This window comes from Girardinichthys multiradiatus, chromosome 11 (assembly GCF_021462225.1).
Source record: "Girardinichthys multiradiatus isolate DD_20200921_A chromosome 11, DD_fGirMul_XY1, whole genome shotgun sequence".
Taxonomy (NCBI): domain Eukaryota; kingdom Metazoa; phylum Chordata; class Actinopteri; order Cyprinodontiformes; family Goodeidae; genus Girardinichthys; species Girardinichthys multiradiatus.
Genome location: NC_061804.1, coordinates 18,306,450 through 18,322,679, shown reverse-complemented (window position 1 = coordinate 18,322,679; position 16,230 = coordinate 18,306,450). Strand labels below are relative to the sequence as shown.

The 16,230-nt window shown below is 37.6% G+C and overlaps 1 protein-coding gene across 2 annotated transcripts in view; it reads left to right on the top strand.

Annotated features, from left to right (window-relative positions):
- afap1l1b (actin filament associated protein 1-like 1b) overlaps positions 1-15,954 on the top strand; it is a 33,572-nt gene extending 17,618 nt beyond the window's left edge. For both annotated transcript variants that reach the window (XM_047378206.1, XM_047378207.1), the window contains exons 2-19: positions 663-791; positions 4,217-4,279; positions 4,385-4,470; positions 4,554-4,662; positions 4,786-4,875; positions 4,999-5,210; positions 5,439-5,618; positions 5,740-5,832; positions 6,219-6,321; positions 8,814-8,969; positions 9,319-9,533; positions 11,410-11,555; positions 11,659-11,740; positions 13,046-13,154; positions 13,339-13,506; positions 13,589-13,755; positions 13,888-14,013; positions 14,945-15,954. In XM_047378206.1, coding sequence (XP_047234162.1) covers positions 663-791; positions 4,217-4,279; positions 4,385-4,470; positions 4,554-4,662; positions 4,786-4,875; positions 4,999-5,210; positions 5,439-5,618; positions 5,740-5,832; positions 6,219-6,321; positions 8,814-8,969; positions 9,319-9,533; positions 11,410-11,555; positions 11,659-11,740; positions 13,046-13,154; positions 13,339-13,506; positions 13,589-13,755; positions 13,888-14,013; positions 14,945-14,971 — 2,261 coding nt within the window. In that variant the 3' untranslated portion in view covers positions 14,972-15,954. The remainder of the gene's footprint in view (positions 1-662; positions 792-4,216; positions 4,280-4,384; positions 4,471-4,553; positions 4,663-4,785; positions 4,876-4,998; positions 5,211-5,438; positions 5,619-5,739; positions 5,833-6,218; positions 6,322-8,813; positions 8,970-9,318; positions 9,534-11,409; positions 11,556-11,658; positions 11,741-13,045; positions 13,155-13,338; positions 13,507-13,588; positions 13,756-13,887; positions 14,014-14,944) is intronic.
- Positions 15,955-16,230: the final 276 nt, after the last annotated feature.

Sequence of the window (16,230 nt, the reverse complement as noted above, 5' to 3'; positions counted from 1 at the left end):
TTAGCTCATCTGTAAAATTAAGTTAAAAATAAAAAGAGGCTTAGCTTGTATCATTATTATTTTATAACAGTGTGTAAAGCCTGCAGAGAGCATTGAAGATAGCTATGGATTTTCTCCTTTTCTTCGGCTCTATTTCCTTCAGGGAAGGAAACCCCCTGACCTCCCCACCTACCTTCTTTTCTCTCCATACCCTCTTCCCTCCTCTCTTCACTTTGTCGTCTCTGAACAGGCAGGATGTGTGAGTGCATATCAGGATATTTGGAACAATGTCAAGGTCAACAAAACGCACAAACACATTTACACACACTCAAACTTGCACAGGATGTAGGAGCAGAACATAAAAACTGCTTTTTTTTTTAGAGAAAGAGCTAAGTATTTCAAGCAGCCTGGTAATGTGCGATTTGTATGGCTGTTTCATATCTCATCCCTGTCAGCTGTTGCAGCAGGCGCTAACTTCTGAGTTCATGTCCTTTGCCCATTGCCAGTTTCTATGAATTGCCTTTCATGCATGTGGTAAATTGGTATTCAATGCACTTGGTGCTACAGCGTGTATTTCATTTATGTTATGGGTATGGCAAACTAGTTTGTTAACCTATTTGAGCCTATAAGAATTTTGTATATTAAAATCTCAAACAATAAAAATTATTTTTACTGGTTTCCAGTGGTGATGGAGCGCCTTGTGAATGAGCTCAACTCTCTGCTAAAAATGCTGGACCAGGAGACGGTTAGCCCAGATACTGCAGAGAAGATGGCCTCCGTGCGGAACATCCTGGACTCACTTCAGGCATCAGGTACTCAATAAAGCCTCAGACCTAGAGGTACTTCACATAACCTGAATGTGCAACAGTCCTATTGGCACACCTTTCAAAGATGTGTAGACTGGCTTGAGATAAATTAATCTTTAATTGCAAAAGTATAATCTCAGGCTGAAAATTTGATCAAATCCTACATTTGTTTTGGTTTTATTTATTCAGTGGGAAACAAATCCACTGATCTTTAAGATATTTGTTTTTCTTACATTAAAATATGTGTGGCATAATAATCCTGTTTATACAGCCTCTTTTTTCCAGTAATAATTTCCTGTTAGGTTGGAGCATAGAGAGAGAGAGAGGCATCTTTTACCATTCCTCTTTGCTCAATCTCCTGGTTCCTCTTTTATGCCCTTCTCTCTTCAACTCAGGTCTTCTGTAGGATTCAGGACTGAGGACTGTGATGGCCATGGAAGAAGTTTGATTATGTGTCTGGTGAAACAGTTTTGGATTATTATGAGTTGGCCCAATGATGACCAGATTTCAATTTAAGATGCCCCGATATTTCAAGGAGTACTTGATGTGGTGAATTCTAACAAAGTTTCCAGAGCATTTGGATTCAAACAGGCCCACAGCATCACAGACACTTCACCTTACATAACAGTTAGTATGTGGTGCCTTTCCACATGTTCATCTTTGTTACAGGGCAGACCCCTGGGGAATATTTGCTGCCAAAAACTCAATCTTAGTCTCAGTTTACAAGTAAATAGCATCTTACTCTTAGCATGTTTTACCTTCTTTACCATCCTTCTCACTGTATGTGGTGGTAACATAAACCTGAGACAGCTTGAGACTTTCCTAATTTGTCAAATTTCTACCCCACAAAGTTATGGAATACTACTTAAAAGTTTCTTGATATATGATGGAAAGGTTTTCGGTCAGATTAGAATCTGGCAAACTTAAAACATTTTGGAAAAACTGGGTGGATTTTATATCACCACTGAGAACAGACTTTATTGAGTAATAACAAGAGTATGGGAGAGCTCCTTTGTGCTACAAAATATAAAAAGTTCTCTTACAGATATCTTTTGCTGATAAGAAAATAAAAATATGAAGAAATCCTGTGGAAAACAATAGATAGGAAATCCTCTTATGTTCGGGTGGTTTTGTGTATTATGAAAAATGTAATGTATACCAAGGATGTTATAGCTATTTAACTAGTGTGTAGACTCAATGTTGCTTTCTTGGTTATTCTGTACAGTACATCGGATAAATGTAAGTATTGGATGTATGAAACCATTCAAATTGTAATCAATAAAAACTGAATAAAAAAAAAAGATAATTGACTCTGTGATCAGCATAACAAAGTATAAACCACAATGATCTGTCTGTTAAATTTTTTTTTACAGCTGATTCACTAATCATTGTGCCATCAATCAATTTGTTAAAAGCAAATAAATTTCCATATGGGGTATTTACCCACTAAGTAAATGCATTTCAGTCAGGATGAATTTTCCTAACATTTTTCAGTCTGAGATTATGCTTCTCTAATAAAAACAAAAAAATATTTTGGAGCATTTTACGCAGCTTTTACAGGAGTTAAAGATGTGCCAGTTTGTTGTCTAATTGTCATGAGGTGCTAAACAAATGTGAGGTAAACTGCTTTTCATCTGATATACTTGTTACTATTGTATGATGTGTCACAACAATTTTTAATTTTCGCACTTAAGTTTCACATTAGTTTTTGCCGTCAATTTCTGTTTTATTAAGTATAACCAACAAAATGACTTGCTTTGATTTAAAGATCCAGTTTTGTGCTTAGACAATTTCTATTACACCCAGGATCATACTATCTGGTCATGGTACAACCTCAAATTTTATTGTGTTTTAGTGGGTTTTTTTCGTGATAGCCCAACACAAAGTAGTGCAGAATTGTAAAATGGAGGGAAAATACTTTTCAAAAGAATTTTAGATGAAAATCTGAAAAGTTTGCGGTGCGTTTTTCTGCAATCCTACTGTACTTTGTAGAACCACATTTTGCTACAATTACAGCGGCAGTTTTATGGGGTATTTCTTTCCAAGCTACACAAACCAAGCCATTGAAAGTTCAATTGAATTTAATTCAAAAATACTTTATTAATCCCAAAAGGAAAATGAACGTTGTTGTAGCTCATATTGTGCAGGTTTCTTCAATGAGCTGTTGTAGATGCTGATGGCTGTGAGCAAGAAGGATCTCCTGTAGCGGTCTGTCTTGTAGCAGATCTGAAGAAGCCTCTGATTGAAAACACTGTTGTTGTATGAAAGTCTCATTGAGAGGATGCTCAGGGTTCTCCATAATGTTCTTCATATTATGAAGAAATCGTCTTTGCACAACGATTTCCAGAGGCATGCCAATTCTTTTTTGCCAACTTGTTAAAACTCTTTCAGACTGTATGGAGAGCTTTGCAAACTGCACATTTTTAGGTCTTTAGGTTTCATTTGGCTTAAAATCTGGACTTTGGTCTGAACCTCCATGTTGAGGTAGGTTTTCAGTTGTGCTTTAGTCATTTCAAGTGCTCCTTGAAATGTTGAAAGCTTGGGATATTTGACCTAACCCTACTTGAAAGTTCTCCACTGCTTTATCCCTGATCTGTCCGCTGTGCTTCTTGGTCTTTATGAAGATGTTTGTTTAATAATGTTCTCTAACGAACCTCGGAGGCCTTCACAGAACCGTTGCGTTTATACTGAGATTTATGTATTTTATTGTTTAGCAGATGATCTGCGTATTTATCTCACATTGAGAATAAGAGTTAGCCAGTCTGTACAGAATAAGGTTAAATGTTTAAATAAAGTACTTTAAATTTTGTGGATATAATGTGAATAAATCAGCAACAGTTCAATAGGTATGAATACTTTTGCAAGGCAATTTTGAATATTTGTTCTAGTGCAGATATGCCTTAAAGGGTTTAATACAAGAGAACAATGTAAAAATGACTGCTCATTCTGCCAGATTGTGGCTGTTCAGTAACAACAGTTGTTGTAAACACAGCATTTATATACAGCAATCTCCCTGTACTCCCTAAAGCCAGTCCTTGTTTATCTAGGAGAGTGGAGGAAGTGAGAGAGGATAAAAGGATTGATGTAAGAGGATAATGAAATGCAGAGTTAAAAGAGGATAATGAGACAAGGTCAAAGAAAGGGGATGAGCAAGATATCCTGATGGCTGACAAGTGGAATAATAATAGGTCTAATCTGGCCTCTGTACTGTCTGCGTTTAAGACTTCCACACACATTTTATGTCTTCACTTGTCTTTGTTTACTGAGTACATAAGCTTTCAATGCTCTTTCTTGTAATCCGATGACTGTTTCCACATAAACAGCAAAAGGTTTTTACTGATACTATTCTCTGTATCCATATACGTAATTTGGTGGTTATAGTTCAGGAAAAAGCCACAATAATACTAACTCGTCTTCTGTGTTTTCCACAGTCAATGGATCAGACGTTTACATGAATGGCACAAGCTTTGTTGAGTCTCTCTTTGAGGATTTCGGTTCGTAAACCGTCAAAACAGCTTCCAATCAGTTTAGTTCAATTTTGAACATCTTATATCATGCTACAAGATTGTTTTTAAAGTAAAAAGATCTTGTTTCTTCAGATTGTGATTTGCACATGCTTCGAGCATCTCCAGTGGAGCAGAAAGAACCTAAAGACAAAGAGGAGAATACACAGCCTAGTAAATCTGTAAGTTTTTTTTACACCTTTTCCATAAAAATATATATTTCTACCTGATATTTCAGCAATAATTTCCCTTATTTCACCCATAGACACCCACTGACACACCACCACCTTTGCCAGCAGCACCCCTTCCTGATGACTACTATGAAGAAGCTGTTCCTCTTGATCCTGGATCTTCCCCTCAGTATTTCACCACAAGTACGAACACTCACCTACACACAGTTTCGATTGTTTAATATAGATTACCATCAACCAACGTATCTTGACAATGGCTGCTAATAGAGGTTAATGGTGCTGTTTTCTAATCACTCTCTCCTGTAGATTCCAGGAACTCTGTTGAAGATGCTTACTATGAAGATGCTGATAATAACTATCCCACCACCAGGATTAATGGACCCTCTAAATCCTCCAGTTAGTCTGCCCAATCCTTCTTCAATTATGCTGGCAGCTATAAAATCCAGTCTCATACCCGAATAAGAATGTTTTATTAAGTCTTCTAGGAATTAATCACTGTATTTGTTTTTTTGTGCACAGACAATGACTCAGATGCTCTGAGCAGCTCTTACGAGTCTTACGAGGAAGAGGACGAGGAGGCAAAGGGGCGGGACTCATCCCAGAGGTGGACGGCTGAGGGAAGCCCGGACGGACCTGTCAAGGACTGCCGCATATGTGCCTTCCTGATGCGAAAGAAGCGCTTCGGCCACTGGACAAAGCAGCTAGTAGTGGTCAGAGATAATAAACTCCAGGTAAACAGAGTCAGCAGGTACATTATTTGAACATTTGGCTTATTGTTTTTGTCCAAGATATTTTTGATGGCTCCATATCTTTATTAGCTCAGTTTCACGCACAATAAATGCAGGCATGCAAGTGTTTCAACCATAATGATCCGAGTTTTCAAGATTAAATTTCTAAAGAACAGAAGCATACACTTTACTCTTATATTTGTGTCTGAATCTCAGTCTTTTCTATTTCAGTGCTATAAAAGCATAAAGGAAACATCTGCCAACACAGAGCTCCCCCTGAATCTATGCAACGTCATCTACGTCCCAAAGGAAGGCCGGAAAAAGAGGCACGAGCTGCGCTTCTCCTTACCTGGAGGTGAAGCTCTGGTCCTTGCCGTTCAGAGTAAAGAGCAGGCCCAGCGCTGGCTCAAGGTACATTTGCTCCCTTTGTTCAAGTGCTTGTGTTGAGACCAAAACTTAAAGTAAAAACGAAAACACTATGAAAATCAAGTTTGTGTCCAGAAGTAAAAGTTTATTTCTTTAACTGGTCCAGGTGGTCCATAATGTTGGCAGCCAGTGTAACAACACAGAAGGACTAAATGGATCAACATCTCCTATAATACAGAGGAAGCTGGAGCTCGACAAGGTGTGTTTTGTGTGTAATTAACTTTTGTTTTGCCTGTCTATCTACTAAATAGTCTGTGTAGTTAGTTAGCTCTCTTTTGCAGTTTGATTTAATTTACTGAACCAGTAGGCGGTACCTTGTTTCTCTTAGTGATTACAGTTTGGACTTAAATGAAGTCACCTTTCAGACAACAGTGACACAACTGTTCCTTTGGCTTTTAGTCTGCAAGTAATGAGTGAGAACGGGTTGTGGTTGCTGAGCTGGCTCGTTTTCCAAAGGTTTCAGATTTTGAGCGAGGCAAACACGTGGTGATATTGATGACTAATACATACAGTACTTAGAGATGAATCACTGATGTTTTGGTTTTCCTTTTTATTTATTTCTTATTTATTTTATTTTTTACTCAGATGCTGCAGTCAGATAGACAAACGTCAGACTCGGACAGCGGTCCAATAGGAGACTGTCAGTTCAATGCTCATGGACCAGGACGAGACATCACCGACTCACTCAGTACGTGTCACAAACATTCACCAAAAACATAATGTGACTGAGTTAGATTTACCTTTAGATTCATATCGTCACCTTCCTGATATAATGGTGTAAGTCATTTTTTGTCAAAATGTTTTTTTGCCTAAATCATCTCCTAGTGATGATAAAACTGTCTAAATCCTCAGTTGAGGCAATTCCATGCCTGTTGTATATTAGTCGATGTCAAGAGTGTGACTTAAACAGTTTTACAGGCTTTTCAAAATGGCGACCCCTTTCAGGAAAAACCAAAATCTACTCAGCCACTGAAGCTATTTCCATAATTCAGGGCTCATCCACTATTGGTAAATGATAAGGATTACCACAATATTGGCTAGGCACTAAATATTGCATAGACATTTAGTATTTTAATTCTGTCTATCAGTCAGCATTTTGTCCACAAAGTAGCTCCATTCATGAAGCTAGCATTTAGCAAAGAGTGGAAGAGCTCCAGAACCTGTGGCTGTAACAAATAATCGTTTTTTCTTTAACTTTTTTCTTTTTTTTTAAAGATTACTTGATCAACTGTTTTTCTTTTAATTTTCCACATTATATGATCTAATTGTGAAAGATGTGTAGCTTTATAAAAAGGACCATAGGAAATGGCTGTCAACACTCTGTTATTACCTTTTTGGGTGAAATTGTTAATGAATATTATATATATTTTGTGAAGTATTTTGTGTTTCCTGAAAAACTTCAAAAATGATTTAGGCCATTATTTCAGAAAGGTAACAATATTTTCTGTGTGATTTGTTTCGAATGTTTTTGAAGTTCCACATTCTCTTTATGTTCCTTTTAGATCACCTGAGAATTGTAGCAATGTATTTAAAGTCTTTACGGCTTATTTTAAAGAAAAAATGTGTAGTTTGCAAAGTTTTATGGGATTTTTGAACAGACTTTTGCAAACATTGTTAGAGGCATGGCTTTGGCAGAATGCACTACTGTTGATTGCTCAGTTTTTTCTGTCTGGCCTCTGCTGTACAAATGTTTCAGCAATGGGCAAAATTGCAACTAAGATTAATTAAATTTGAGCAATTTTTAATTCCAAAGTCATGGCTGATTCCCAGTATTTTCACTCAGTACTTTTTGGTGTATGTGGGATGTGATTAATGGTAAAGTTCAGTATTTGACAGCATAAATTAGATGTTTGATGGTTGAAGTTGTGCTTTTATTAAGAGTTCCTTCACTTTTTTTTACCAGCAGCACAACCATTAATGAATGAATGAATACATAAAACATGCACATATAAAAACAAAGCAACAAATAAATACATTTCCATTCAAACTTTATGGAACTTCTTTTACCATATGCCAATACATACTTTTTTATTATAATCAATAAAATACTTATAGTACAGTGAGAACAGCTTCCTTTAACCATCTGTATATAAATATAGATATAGGAAACCATGTTGGACACCATGGTTCTGTAAGCTTTTTTCTCGCTGTATTGTCTTATGTAAAACATTCTTGACATATTTATGTACTAAAAAGTGTTTTTATCAGTTTAATGTGGGATTGGTTCCAAAAACAGCACATTTTCATGTATGTTGGCAACCTAACAGTTGAGACACACATAGAAAGAAAACTAAATGACTTATTTCAGAAGCATTGCCTATAATTACTACATTTCAACACTTTGACAGATACTTTTGCATTCTCTAGTCCCCTGCTTGCGGCTAATGATAGGGAAACAAAGTTCGGTGCTTTCTGCGGGAATGTGCTGCATTTTATCCTGCCCCAGAATCTTAGATAATTTAATTGGATGGAAAGCATCAGCTGGAAGGGCTCGCCTAGGGCGCCATTAATGCAACCACCACTGAATATAATTATCACAATTGTGTCACTCAGGGTGAATTAAACAGTGTATATCTCACATCACTGTCTAATTTTATTCCTTTTTAAGAGTGGGACACTCAAGTCCCTAAGAGTGTAGAAAAACACACACACACAAACTGATGCTTTCAAGAGACTGATCAAAAGCACAATAAATATTTTTGTTCTTCTGTCCTTTGATTTCGGAAGGAAACACCCAGGATATAAGCGATGTATAATAAGTCAAACAAAGTCATGTTGTTTCAGTGTTGTTTACTGATCAAGCAACACTGAGCCTGAAGAGACATGAGAGAGTGAGTAAGGAAGAGACAGGAAGCAAGGCTCAAGCAGATATGACATCCTTCCTGTTCTCTTCCTGTAATTGTCTCCCACTGACATCATAGGAAGCTGGACGAACAGACTGCTGCTGCACCTGGTCCATGGACAATAAACTTGCAAACACACTCGAATTGTCTGAAATCATCAGAGACATCAACAAAATGCTTGATTTATATTAAAAGCTCCATTAAGCCTGATTATTCTTATTAACATTTTATCCTTATATCCATGTGCTTTTGATGCAGAAAGACTATAATAATATTAACCTAATACCAGTAGGTGACAATAGTGTTGAATTTTATTCAGGTGTATGTTTGCCTTCAGACAGGGGAAAGCGGGGCGCATTCTCAGAACTGACTGGGTCGATGAGCCGAGCGGCAGGAAAGAAAATCAATCGGATCATCACATTCTCCAAAAAGAAGCCTCCGTTACCAGGAGACCCTCCCTCATCTTCTGGCCACCATGACAACCCCCGCTGTGGTGAGGACACAATCTCAGCAAGAAGCTATTCCACTGATTGGTTGGATGATCAGCTGGTCGATCCTCATTTACTGATGATTTCACCACACATTCGTACAGTTTTTCAAAAATATTAAGCTTTTGTGAATTAGAGGATTTAAGTCTTCTAATTTCAAAATGTTTTTACTACTCATCTTTAAATGAGCAGCTATTGAGATGAATTAACTAAAATGTGTGCTTAGAACTAAACACTTTCATATGACGTGCTCAGTAACAAATAGACGGGTTCTTATAAAGTGCAGAGAGTATTTATTGGAATATGTACATGGAGCTTATCTGACTGCCTGCTTTTATCCAACCACCTCCGCAGGTTATCTCAGTGTGTGTCTCAGTGGCTCTTGGAAGGAGCGCTGGTGTGTTGTCCGAGGTGGAAACCTGTACTTGCAAAAGGACCCCGGAGACCAGCGGCCCCCAGTTATTGTGGTGCCCCTCAAAGGGGCAGAGGTGGTGCCAGGGGGCCTGGGACCCAAACATCCCTTTTCTTTTCATATCATGCAAGGGGGCAATGAGCTGGCAGCTTTAGAGGTAAAATACTAATATTTAGGATACTAATTTCACTTATGTTTTATGTGATGTAATATTTTGTTTGTAGGGTTTGTGTACAGATTCTTTTGGCTTCTTTAATGATATCTTTTCGGGATTTTATGTGATAAACCAACACAAAGTGGTGTATAATTGTGAAGGGGAAGGAGAAGAATAGATGGTTTGTAATTGTTTTCACAAATAAAATCTGAAAAGTGTGGCATGCCTGTGTATTACCCTCTTTAATAGCACCCTATTAAATTCAGTGCAGCTTATTCTCTAGTTAAATGGAGATGTTCAGTGAAGGCCTCAGTGAACAAACAGCATCATGAAGACCAAGGAGCACAGCAGACAGGTCAGGGAGAAAGTTGCGTAGAGCAGTTTAAAGCAGGGTTACATTATAAAACAATTTCTCAAGCTTTGAACATCTAACAGACCATTGTTCCAGGAAACTATAGTATGAATCCGAGATACTACCTGGAGACCCATGGTAATTTTGGAGGAACTAAAGAGATCCACCGTTTTCTTTTGTAGGGACAGGAAAGCTGGTTTTAGTTGATGGGATTAAAAAACTCAAAGTTCAGACCTCATTCCAATTGGGAATCTGTGGCACTGCTTGAAAATGGCTGTTCACAGACACTCTCTGTCCAATCTGGCTGAGCTTGAGCTACGTTTTGCAAACAACCATAAATGGTGGCTCTACAAAGCATTGACTACAAATGCACGGTACACTTTTTAGATTTTTATTTGTAACAACAACAACAAAAAGTCTTCTTTTAACAGTTATACCACACTTTCTGTTGGTCTAGCCAGGCACAATATAAAGGTCAAGGTATGTAAATACGTTTGCAAGGCACCTTTGGTTTTATTTTAGTGTTTTACCAGGACATGCTGTTTTACAAACTTTTTTGGGTCACAATTATTATTCTGGTGTTGGTATTTTGGTTTTTACTATAACACTTATTAACCGGATTCATTGTTTGTTATATACACCTTTTTATTTCTATAATGGCTTCATCTGGAGAGCAGTTGTAACTGTGGTTGATGTGTGGTGTCAAATGTCTGCCATGTTATTTTGGTATCTGCAGTTGCTGACATCAGAAACGCAATAATGACAAGAAACATTTTAAATATCTCATCTAATGGTATGAGCTAATGCAATCATAAGATATTAATAATTTTTGTTATTTCTGTTATAATTTTTTTCCTTTCAATTACTCGGCCAGCTATGAATTAAGAGACTTTTTTAGTTCTTTTATATACACAATATAACAGTGCAGGTATCTATTTTTTCCCATTTTATTTTATGAACCTAGACTGAAAATTTTAGTTCATAATTAGTGAACTGTACACAACTGATTTGTGTTTATCCTGGGAGAAATTCTTCTAATTTCTTTATTTGTGTTTTCATCAAGAGTTTCATATTTTTAATTCATTCCTATTGAAATTACACTATTTGTCTCAGATTCAGAAAATAACGAGCAGGCCAATCAATGGCACACCATTGACATCTCTAACTTAAAAATTAGCAATGTCATCATACATCTCTAACTTTTGTTAGGTTTGCCCTAATTATGTAATGTTTAAATGTTCTACTATATTTTATGTAAATTAGCTGTTCGTTAAGTCTGGTAAAATGAGTTTTAATAGCCCAAATTCTCTTCACTGAAGTAGCACTGAAACATCTAGAACAACTCCATCTGGAAGAGGAATTTACATGTAGGCAGACGGATGTGTTTTTATGACTTTTTTCATATCAGTATAGATCCAGATGGGAAATAAAGTCAGGGCGTGTACAGATCAGCCAGAATGAAATTTATTTGGAAATCAAGTTACCTAGTTAGATATTTATATTTCTATATGTGCGTGTGTGCATTAGGCGAGTTCCTCTGAGGATCTTGGCCGCTGGCTGGGCATTTTGTTTGCTGAGACCGGCAGTACCACCCTCCCTGAAGAGCTGCACTACGACTACATCGACGTGGACACACTCACCGACATACGGCACGCAGCCAGGCACTCCTTCTTGTGGGTCATTTCTAACAGTGTGCTACTGCATGTACTTAAGAGTTTCCTTTATCCCTGAGTGTTTCTTCAGTTTTAACTATCCCCCTGTTCTTTCCTCTGGTAGGTGGGCTACTACCACTGCTACTTCCTCCAGCAGTGCATCAATAGATTCCAAAACTTACGATGAAGTCTATGAAAGCATTGCGGTGAGAAAACCTGAAATGTTTAGATGGTTTTATTACGTAATCTGAACAGATTTAGGTCAATTCACCATCCACACCAGCCTGCCCCATCTGTAAAAGCAATGGCGTCCTTTGTAAATTACTGTGATTTACCTAATTTTTTGGGAAGCTGAATTCAATTTCAGTAGCTATACCCAGACCTGATTGCTGTTAGGCTTGGAGAATCAAGGAATCACTTAAACCGAATGTGTCTGGCAACATTAAACAGGTGAAAAGGCAATTTAAGAACATATGACAAACAAAGCAACTGACCTATATCTGTTTGGAAACGGTTACAATGTCATTTCTTAGACTTTGGGACTCCAACAAATCACAGTGAGAGCCACTGAAAAAGATCGAACACTGAATAACTTTCCTAAAAGTGGCTGCCCAACCAAAATTACTCCCGACAGAATATGGATGACTCATGCAGGAGGTCACAAAAGAACCCAGGACAACATCTAAAGCACTGCAGGCCTCACTTGTCTCACAGTTAAGGACAATGTTCATGATGTAATAAAGAGACTCGGCAAAAATAGGGGAGTTCCAAGGCTAAAACAACTGCTGATTAAAAAGAACACAAATGAAGATCCCCTAAGATTTTGGGAAAATATTTTGTCGACTGCCTAGATAAAAGGCGAATGTTTGTGTCCTGTTGCATCTGGTGTAAGACAAACACAGCATTTCCAAAAACATTGTTCTACTCAAAGGCAAACACAGTGGTTATGTTATAGTGTGGGGCTGCTTTGCTGCTTTAGGACCTGGACACTTGCCTTTAATTAATTAACGTTGAATTCTGATCTGTACTAGAAAATTCTGGAGAAAAATGATGCAAGGCCATTTAGATTATGCTACAGGTCAACAATCTAAAGGGGATCAGCAAGTCCACCTTTGAATGCCTCAAATGGCTTAGCAATAGTAATACTACTACTACTACTACTACTACTACTACTGCTTCTTCTACTAATAATAATTACTATTCTTTCCACAATTAAAATAATTGTGCATAGAAGAGTGGGTCAAATTTCAAAAATTTGCAAACACTTGATGCTGTATGTTGGCACATTTTGAATTTACTCAGGTCATGTTAGTATGATTTTAATTCCCGTTTCATCATTTGAAGCATTTAAATGTGACAAAAAGCAAAAACAGAAGAAATCTGTTTGCTTTTGATTGCATCTCTGCTGGGTTTTAAATACAGATAACTCCTTTGCTTTTGGCTGTTGGCTAAACAATAAAATTCATCATGGAAAGTCAGTAAAAAGGGTTTTATTTTTCCAATGGCTGCAGGATGAGGATGTAGAGAGCAAAACAGGTCAAGTGAGACGTCATGCCTCCTTCTCCAGCAGGGACTCAGAAAAAACCGAACAACAGGCTGCCATCAAGAGGCATGCCTCCAGTGAGTCACCTTTTTATTTCATAATTTATTGGTCTTGCCTCATGAAAATTTCATGGGAGAAAGTGTTGCCACAGCTGGTTCTTGTAGTGGTTCTTGTTGATTTAGCTGGATGACTGATGTTACTTTTCTCACAGTTCATTACCAGCATTGCTCTCTTCAAATGCCTATTTATTTTTTCCCTTAGATGTGAATCAGTATGGGCGCTATGGGAAGATGCGTGCAGAGGAAGATGCCAGGCGGTACCTGAGACAGAAAGAGGAGTTGGAGAAGCGGAAGGAGGAGCTAAGAAACGCACTAATCTCCCTCCGTAAGGAAAAGAAGGAGTTGAAGGCGCAAATGAAGAGTGACACAGGTCTGACAGACATCAGGCAGCACTGTTTAGACTCCTGCTTTGGACTGATACCATTTCTCAGCGTGTGTGCATGTGTGTTTAGGTGATGCTATGGAAAAGCGGTTACATGAGATAGAGACACTGTGCAAACAGAAGGAGGAGGAGAGGGTAGAGCTGGAGCTCCAACTGACAGAAGTAAAAGAGAATCTGAAGAAATCACTGGCTAGAGGCGCACTGGGTCCACCCGTGGACACAAAGATTAGCGTCAAGGTGGGCATCAACACATCCTTTATGCAACTTCAAAACTATTTTGGAAACTAAATATTGATTTGAAACATTGGTAGAGTTTTCGATATCTCACAGTTACAGTATGTTTGCATGTGGCTTTCTCTTCATCTACAGACTCCAGGAAATAAGATTGAAAAGGTTTACAATGAGACCGTTCCTGTCAACTCAGCATCTGAGCTTCGTAAACGCCCCCCATCTCTTTGTGCTTCTTCCAGGGGGAATGTCATGCAGAAAGCCAAGGTAAAATATGTTCTGTTGATGTTAAATGCATAGGACAGTGATGACAGCTGCCCTCTGTTCTGATTCAAAATCCCAGTTTGAACCTTAAGGAAACATTTGGAGTACTATGTGGATCTGGGCTTTTGCATGACATAGGCTCCCTCTTTCATTATGAAGAAAATTAGTAAATGATAAACGAACTGCATTTATATGGCATTGTTTTAATCACCTTGACGACTGAAAGTGCGTTTTACACTACAAGCCACTCTTGCCTATTCACACACATTCGCAGATCGATCCACAAACTGTGGCCAACCCATGGTTCAATGTCCCAGTCCGATGCAAATGCCAGGGGAGCTGGAATCAAAAAGACAGCCGTCCTCCTGAGCTCAAATAAAAGACGTCCTGAGTCAAATAGAAACCAGTGTAAAGTTGTGTGCTTCGAAGTATATAGAAGCCTAAATGTCTAAATGGAAAGATGTATAGTTCAATAACAATAGATGAGCATGTACATATGTTTATAATAATATACTATAGGGAACAAATGTAGGATACCCTACCCTGTAATAACTAGTCTTACCCTCTCTGGATGAGATAATGTCAGTAGAATGCTTTTTGTTGCCACCAGTTTCTGACAACAGTCTGAGGAAAGTTTGCCCCACTCCTCATTTTCAGCTGTGAGATATTTTAAGGTTTTCTTTCATTTAAAGCCTGTTTCAAGTCAGCATTTTCCTGAGAGTTTTAAGCCAGTTCTTGTTGGATTTACTGGTATGCTTTGGGTCACAGTCATGTTGCAGGGTCCACTTATGGTTCAGCTTGAAATGTTTAACAGACGGTCTCACATTTTCCTCAAGCACCCTCTAATGCACGGTAACAGATTGAAATAACTTTAGACTAACGTGTCCAAAGAAAATTATTCAAGAAGTCCTGGTCTTTCTCTAATGGTTTTCAGGAGTGGGAATCAAAGAAGGGGACCTAGACTTTATACAAACAGATTGACAGGAATCATGGGGAGAAAAGAAAGGAACAGGAGAATTTGTACCAGATAAAAGCATGAGGAGACCACCTATCAACGAAGATGATGAGAAGAAAGGAAGGAAGAGGATAAAGAGGATATTTTTTGCTCTTTCAACATAACGGAACTACATGGACAGGCTGATGCTAACTCGGCTACTGTAAATGTGACAGACTTGACCGATTAAAACCAGCACAGTATTAATGGGATCACTCTAACCATGAGTTAAGTCTCGTGTTCATGACTGTTTACATGTTTATTGCACATGGTTGCAAAAAGTGAACATGTAACTGTTTAACAGAAAGTAAAGGGATAGACGGATGATTCTTAAATATATTGTTTGTTTTTTTTTTAATACAAAACGCATAAGTTAAAATTAAAAATCAAAACAAAATGTCCTAAATAAGCAATGTCTTTGAGATTTTGGGATGGGTATCTCATATTTTCATGTTTTTTTCATTCTAATTAGTGTGACACTGCACCTAAAATAAATAAGCCAAAGTTTATTGTTGCAATGTGAAGTGATTACCCTAAACATTGTATGTTTATATATATATATTTAACTTTTGCACTTTATGCTGTATTTGTAATTATCTAAATGTTTTCAGTTATTGCATACATGCGCCTTGTTCCCAAACTATTTGAAGGAAAAAAATGCCATGTTTGCTTTTCATGGTCATTGCACAGATGTGAACAAAACACACATGATGGAGTAAACGATTGTTTCACAAGATCTTCATTGCTATTTTTTATTGTTATTTTGTTTTACTGCAAGACTTCTGCTGGTTAAGCTTCTCTGCATTGGAGGTTATAAGTTATAAATAAAAAACCCAGAGTTAAGTTAAACTTTGGACCTACAAGCACCATCTAGTGGCAACATCAAAATAAAGTGGGTGTTGGAACCTACTTTGTAAATATTGTGTAGAATAAATCTAATGCAGACAATATATCTGTGCTTTTGCTCTTTCTTTTAAAAGCAGCTCACAATTAAATATTATCCCTTGATTTTTCTCATAAGTCGTAGACCTCAATTTCTTTTAGAAAGGACATCATGGGAGGTAGGAGTGCCTCGCAATCTGCCTTATATTTTATTCTGCAAACATATTACATATTCAGAACTTGTAATTTTAAGACAGAAAGCTTGCGTTTCTCCTGCTCTATCTTTCTTCTAAGGGAGAAATTCACAATAACTGCAACTTTTTTCAGAAAAGTATTTTCTTGTC